This window comes from Opisthorchis viverrini, assembly GCF_000715545.1.
Source record: "Opisthorchis viverrini unplaced genomic scaffold opera_v5_17, whole genome shotgun sequence".
NCBI classification, from domain to species: domain Eukaryota; kingdom Metazoa; phylum Platyhelminthes; class Trematoda; order Opisthorchiida; family Opisthorchiidae; genus Opisthorchis; species Opisthorchis viverrini.
In genome coordinates, this window is record NW_008751673.1 from 1,298,230 (window position 1) to 1,304,892 (window position 6,663).

Consider the following 6,663-nt stretch of genomic DNA (forward strand, 5'->3'; position numbering starts at 1 on the left):
ACCACGTAACTGATGCTTTTAGAGAAATTACTTGGATCAGTTTAGCATACAACCCTGCAAAAGAAAACTACCATCCAGTGCATGATGCCCCTTGGGAATACGGATCGAGGTACTGACATCATTCTTTGCCTTAACATGCATTTAGCGTCCCTTATCTTTGTCTTGCCAAGACGTTTGAATTCATTGAGTCAACTTCTGGAAGGTTGTTCCTTTTGAGCTCTTCTAATTTGGATTCAGACTCAAGATAATCGAAGCACTCAGTAATTTTTTTCGTTCTGTTGGATTTCTATCTCCCGATGATTTATCGACCTGTATCCACCTATGCTTGAACCAACTCGGACCTGCCTATGAAGGGAATGAGTTGGGTGTCGGAGAAACTATCCTCCTGAAGGCTCTCGGCATGACTACTGGTAAGCAGTTCATGAGTTCCGTTTTTTCGCCGACCCTGGAAGACGTCAATATAACCATAAACAGCCACATTGTCGCTGCTGTTCAAACCTAAAAGGTGCAGGCCGAAAAATCCTAAAGTGAAAAGTAACTGCAGGATGGAGAGGTGTCTCTTACATGCATTACGCAGCGCCCACATTTCCAAACATGGCCGCTTAATCGATAGTCCCCGACTAAATAATCATTTATGGCTATATTTTATCTCTCCAACCAGAGTAGGGGTAAGCAGTTCCAGCCTACGGGCTCCCCTCATCATCTACTGGTTTGGATCTCAAAGAAACGTGAAATCGTCCACTCTGACAGCAATTTTTCCGGGGTTTAGATGCTCATAAGAGAGCATAGGATGTGAACTAGCTCTCCGTGTGACCGCTATTACATCACTTGTGCGGTCACAATCTGGTCGATTAAGTAACGAGTGAACAAAAATGAAATTTTGCAAGAGGCGAATACAACTTTTTGGTTTAAGCACTATTTATTAACCGCGAGCCATGATTGACTGGCTAAGAGACGTAATTGCGAACATAAAGCTGTGGGATAGACCTGCGCGCAAATTGACTCTTCACTAAGTTTCAAAAGGGAAGAGGTGGCCCGAGTGGTTAGAGCGCGGATTTACTGACCGGAAGGTCCGTGGTTCGAACCCGACCTCTGCCTCTCGGCTTCCCCTGTCTAGGCTGCGGCAACCTGGCAGTATCCCAGCCATCGTGCAACCTTTGGGTGGCATGGCAGTTAGGCACAGAGAGGGCTCTAAAGCCGAACGATTTTTTCCTAAGTTTTCAAAGTACTTGAACTCAATTTTGCAGCATTGATGTTAACCTGACTAGTTGGAAAGATTGGATGGTTGCTTAATAACTGCTCATCGCTTCCAAAACAAATATAAATCCACTCACAGTTGTTCGCGTGAATTCCGGTTGCCCAAATCCTTAATGCGGGGCCAATTAATCGTTATGGGCTTCTTTGATGCTGACCACCGTGGCTGACCAACTGCAAGTTGCCAGCTGAATGGTTATTAAAGGTGTGTGGAATTGCCGCCACTTGAACGATATTTCTTCTGGTCCTGCGTGGTGACCGTGTTCAACATATGGGCTAGGAAAACGCTCGGCCCTATGCGTAGCTGTTTGGAGATATCTACTCGGCGCAGGGGTAGCTCAGTGGTTAAAACTCAAACCCATTCACGAGTAGGATAGATCTGACCGTGGTGTGACAGTTTCCCGCCTCCATCACCCACTGAACTAAATGGAGAGTTTACTGATGATCGAATTGGTTAATTGGTAGAGGTGGCTCAGTGATTAAAGCGCAAATTTACCGACCGGAAAGTTTGTGGTTCGAACCCGATCTCTGCATCTCGACTGCTTCCGTCTAGGTTTAAAAAATATGGCAGTATCCCAGCTTTCGTGCCTCCTTTCGTTGCCATGACAGCTAGTCACCGGAAGGGTTTTACTGCTGAACGATTTTATCTCCATTTTCACTTGTGGAGGTGTAGTTAACACAGTCTTCTGGCTCCTTAGGTTGGGGGTGAGAACATATTAGGGATTGGGACCTTCAAAATGTGGGAAGCTCCGACGTCTCCACTTCGACCACCGCTGCTTTTGAGCCAAAGGCTTTGGTTGAGGACCCTAATCGTCCTTTGAGTTTGGGCACTCTGGGAGTATCTCAGCCCTCGTACAACCATGAAATACTCCTATGTTATACCTCGTTACATCGGATGTTGCGTCTTCTCCAAGGAGGGACTAGTTTTCTCTTTTAACTTTGCTGCCAGTGCTGATGGAGAGGCCAAAAAGTTTATTTTTCAAAGCCAACCTCTGCAGCTCTATCGTTATCTAACGTATATCTCATCTCTTATTCTTCCTTCGGGTGAAATGGCCGCTATACACCAGAAGTGTGCTACGGCTAAATAAAAGACGATGGTCAGCTAAACAAATTCAGCTGCTGGAACCCTTCCATTAACTCATAACTCATGTGGTCATTTTAGCCACATAAATGCTTGGCAGACTTGTGGCCGTCCGTTGTTCCCTGCTCATTAGAACTAAGAACACACGGATCTCTTTAAGTTTCAAATGGTTTTATCGAGGAGTGTAAAGACGCGTTCAGTGGAGGATCCTGCGACCTTTATTAACTTTCGCGACTTCTGTCGTACACAGGTTACATTCTTCACCTCCTTTTTATCGCTCTGATAAAGATATTGAAAGTCAAACTTGATTGGCTTGGTGACGAATCGGATAATTATACTGGAAGTCCCGACCTATAGTTGTCACCTTGCCTTGGTGGTCGCGCTTCAGCGCTGTGGTAGTCTTGCCGGCTACAGGAGCTGGAACTAAGTCCCTTAGAGTCAAGCGATGCCGTAAAGTTCAGCGGTGAGCAGTCCAACAAAAACCAGCGAATCACCATATTGCTAGAAATCGTATTACGGGGCGTTCTGGAAGGAGGTCGCTCTAGTCTGCGGTAGTGGCTTGGAGACAGTAAGGTGTTTTTTTTCAGGCGTCCAGCATGCCCATATCTATGGAACAGTGATACTGTTTTCCTCCAAGGAAGGACGGAGTAGCGAATGTTGGCCTTATTACTTCTCGAATTGGGAAGGCTTGGGTAGCTTTTGTCAACCCCCGATACCTATGGTGCTTACGGACGTTAGTTGTTATCTCAAGAGCATCACGCATTAGAAACGTGACCTCTACGTGCAGAGGACGTACGAAATCTGTCAGTGTTTGACTATCGGTGTCTCTGAAGCATTGATCGGATCCAATGGGAACATCAGATTAGAAATCCTGAAGTACTTCAGATAGTTTTAGGAAGAAGAAACTCTCCCATGATAAGTCGGTGTTTATGGCATGTACTCCGCGAACCGCCTGCCCTGCAGAGCTGTTTGCTGAATGAAAACGACTGAGAGATGGACAATCTATGACCTGGCACTGAAGTATGAAAACGCTAACCACTGGGTTCGACGAACGGGAACCCAGGGACTCGACTCACCAAAGGTTAATTACACTGGCAGATATACTTCAATCAATCAAGGTTATCGCCCTCAGTGTTGAATTTTCAAGTTCTAGCGGACTGATTATACCATCGCTTCTAATGCTTGGGTATATCCTATTTGCTCTCCCATTTTCCGCTGGTCGATACTGTAGCAGTTGGAACCAACGTACCATTGTTACACGGTTTATAGCTGATGAATTGAATGACTGCTGAAAACACCCGGTCAAGAATCGATCTAAATGAAGATGGGTTTTCCAAGTGAATTCGGTGGAATGCAATTGCGTCTTGTTTTGGATGTTTTACATCAATGGGAGGTGCTGGTTAGCGTGGTGTTCCATGTTTTGATAAACCCAGTAGTTTTGGAAAGTGATTTTTGGTTTTTGAAAATATGGAAATACTCCATTGTGTTCTGAATCCGAAGTTATATGTGAGTTATATACGAGCGGCGAGATGACTTAGCGGTTAGGGTGAGAATTTACTGACTGGAAAGTCCGTGTTTCGGACCCGGCCTCTGCATCTCAACTTCTGCTGTCTAGGCTTGGTCAATCTGGCAGTAACCCAGCCCTCGTGTTTTTCTCGGGTGGCTTGGCAGCTAAGCAGCGAAAGAGAGTGTTGCAGCCGAACGTCCTACGTCTATGCAGAGATTGTCAGGTAGGAGCCAACTACGAACCGTTCCAGTTACTACCATTTCGTCCATGGATGCATTCGTTTATCGCATTGAGTATCCTAGCCGCTTTAACGTCCTTAGATTTTTGCAATTTTCGACCAAGTAGGACTCGAGACTGTTACGCACTGGAGGCGATAAATTTGATGCAGGTTGCTTGTTTGATCCACATCTGCTGACGTCACTGGCCATTAGGTTGCCTTACTCGGTGTGCCCCTGCTACAAAGACGACAGTTCCCAATGTGATTCGTTAATGATCGATGCTTTCACGCTTCGTGCTAAGTCAAGGGCTGAACACTTAGTGTTTTCCGTCTTGCGCTTAGCTGGACAAAAGTGGTCCTGCAAGGCAGATGGTCTTCTGCCAAATGAAGCGCGTGGTTCAAACAGTGTAGTCTATGGTGTGAATAGCTCTATCCTGCCTTCCGACGGCCACGTTGCACACTGCTGCATTTCTCGTTCGGTGAACCCAATGACTATGGGCACTGCTTCGGAGACACCGCTAGTAAAACCCGAAACGTTTCCTTATCTGTTGCCCGAAAAAAGGCGAATTCCGTGAGACAGTGTTGATTGCATTTCCCGGAAGTTTCTCTGCAGGTGATGGCCAAGTTGATGTTACAACGACGCCACAGGCATCGAGGATACGTAATAGTTGTCTTAGTTTTCCGTTTTCTATAGTCCACGTGGGATCTACATGATCATCCGGCTAAGATGATTTTGTTCGCCATGTTGGCCGCGTAGTCTGCAGGCTTGTGGATTAAGTTTCATTTAAACTGCGGTAGCATTTTACAATTTGCATGTGTGGGACGCAAGAAGTGCTTTTATACAGATGTAAAACTTGGACCCTTTTGTTGAAGGCATTAGTAAGTTGACTACCTCTGATCGTCGCTTCTTGGAAAACCGTTGTGTTCGACGAGGGATGGAATGCAGCGCAATCAGAATAAGAATGAAAAAACTGAGGGCCCGGAAGCTAGGCTTTATTCATCCAAAACTTCGACACTGAGAGCCGGAGCAGAAGATGATTTACCAAGACACACGATGAAACGTTTGAAAAACAGAGCAAATATACAACAGAAATCACATGTGTACGATGTGCCGGCCGCTCCGAAGGTGTTCGACTCAGTATTGCTCCACCTACAACTAAGATGATTGGGGCACGTTGTAGGTATACCCCTGCACTGACCTTTCCCAGCACCATTCGCGAGCATAGGAGGCTGACGCGTCATCCGGTGCTAAGTACTGAAATCTATCACCGTCAGTCAATCTCTTGCCCCATGCCGACCCCTTGGCTTGGGCATCAAGAGGACGACTGTACTTGGTTTAAGATACTTCTGGGAATGGCGCGGAGTCACATTTGTGGCGTATTCGTGAATCTTCACCGACTCGACGCCAAATAGCATTTCATGCTGTAATTCGTTTTCATTTCTACATGCTTTGTTGTGCCGAAAACTGGACTTTAGTGGGTATATATATAATGTCAGGCGCGAATCAAAGTTGGAAATTCTGCCTCTCAGGAGTGGTCAAATGCTTCGCCTCTTCTATGGTCTGCTGTTTGTCCTGTTGGTGTACTTGTTTTCACCATAAGCTGCTCGTGTCCATATTCTCTGACAACAATTTTCCCACAGGAATTTGACAAAAAATCTCGTTTAAAAGTGTTTGTAAAACTACCAGCTCTAAATTAACTTCAGACTTTTTCAAATTGATTCTAGTTGTATTGCTTTTTCCGTTGCACCCATTCTTATTTCAATTATCCAGTGTCATAACCTTTCGCAATTACGAACGCGGGAAGACGTGGCTCTTTTGAGAAATCATAAGCTATTCCATCAACTTATGTTCTCCTCTCTAGGTGTTGGCTTGGAACATTTGAAAGCCAAACTCAAGAGTCAGGGTGATTTGGGATCGTTGGCTGAGGTGAGTGGAAAGTAGTACAGTTTATTGTGCCCATTTATCAAAACACCCGGCCATCTTCATTAGGTCTTGAACACTGTTCTGCTTGCTTTTTCCTTGCATCCTTTATGACTACTGTTCGAAAATTGCCGAAACTTGGAAATGATAGCTTAGTGATGTTTGTGTCCAGTCCTTAATATTTTTTCAATGTCATTTTACCATGTATGTAGACGTAAGTAGAACGGAAAAGTAAACACTTTCCCCACCATCTTAAAACCCCCACATTGTGCGATCTGTCTTGCACGGTAATATGTTTATACATTTTACTCGCGGTGGCTAAGCCTTGTGATTACCCCAGTGATCGTTCTCACCTCAGTTCGCGAGTATGCTTGCTCTTTTTCAGACGTTATTGGGGAGGTACTTTTGGGTTCAGAGTCTAAATATGAACACTAGACGAGGTGTTATTTCTGGCTCTGACGTTCCAGTTAGCAGGAGTGACCTCTTTGAGGGCCTTATATCCATTCGAGGGTTGTAAAGGCTGTGTTCAGACTTTCAATTTGTTTGCCTAAGTTCAGAGTCATGAACACTAGACGAGGTGTTATTTCTGGCTCTGACGTTCCAGTTAGCAGGAGTGACCTCTTTGAGGGCCTTATATCCATTCCATTGTTGTAAAGGCTGTGTTCAGACTTTCAATTTGTTTG

The 6,663-nt window shown here is 45.2% G+C and overlaps 1 protein-coding gene across 1 annotated transcript in view; it reads left to right on the forward strand.

The window, feature by feature from the left end:
* Positions 1 to 6,663, forward strand: part of T265_01569 (hypothetical protein) — a gene marked incomplete at both ends in the record, with an annotated part of 44,357 nt that overhangs the window by 2,504 nt on the left and 35,190 nt on the right. Inside the window, one exon of the mRNA XM_009165628.1 lies at positions 5,922 to 5,986. Coding sequence (XP_009163892.1) covers positions 5,922 to 5,986 — 65 coding nt within the window. The remainder of the gene's footprint in view (positions 1 to 5,921; positions 5,987 to 6,663) is intronic.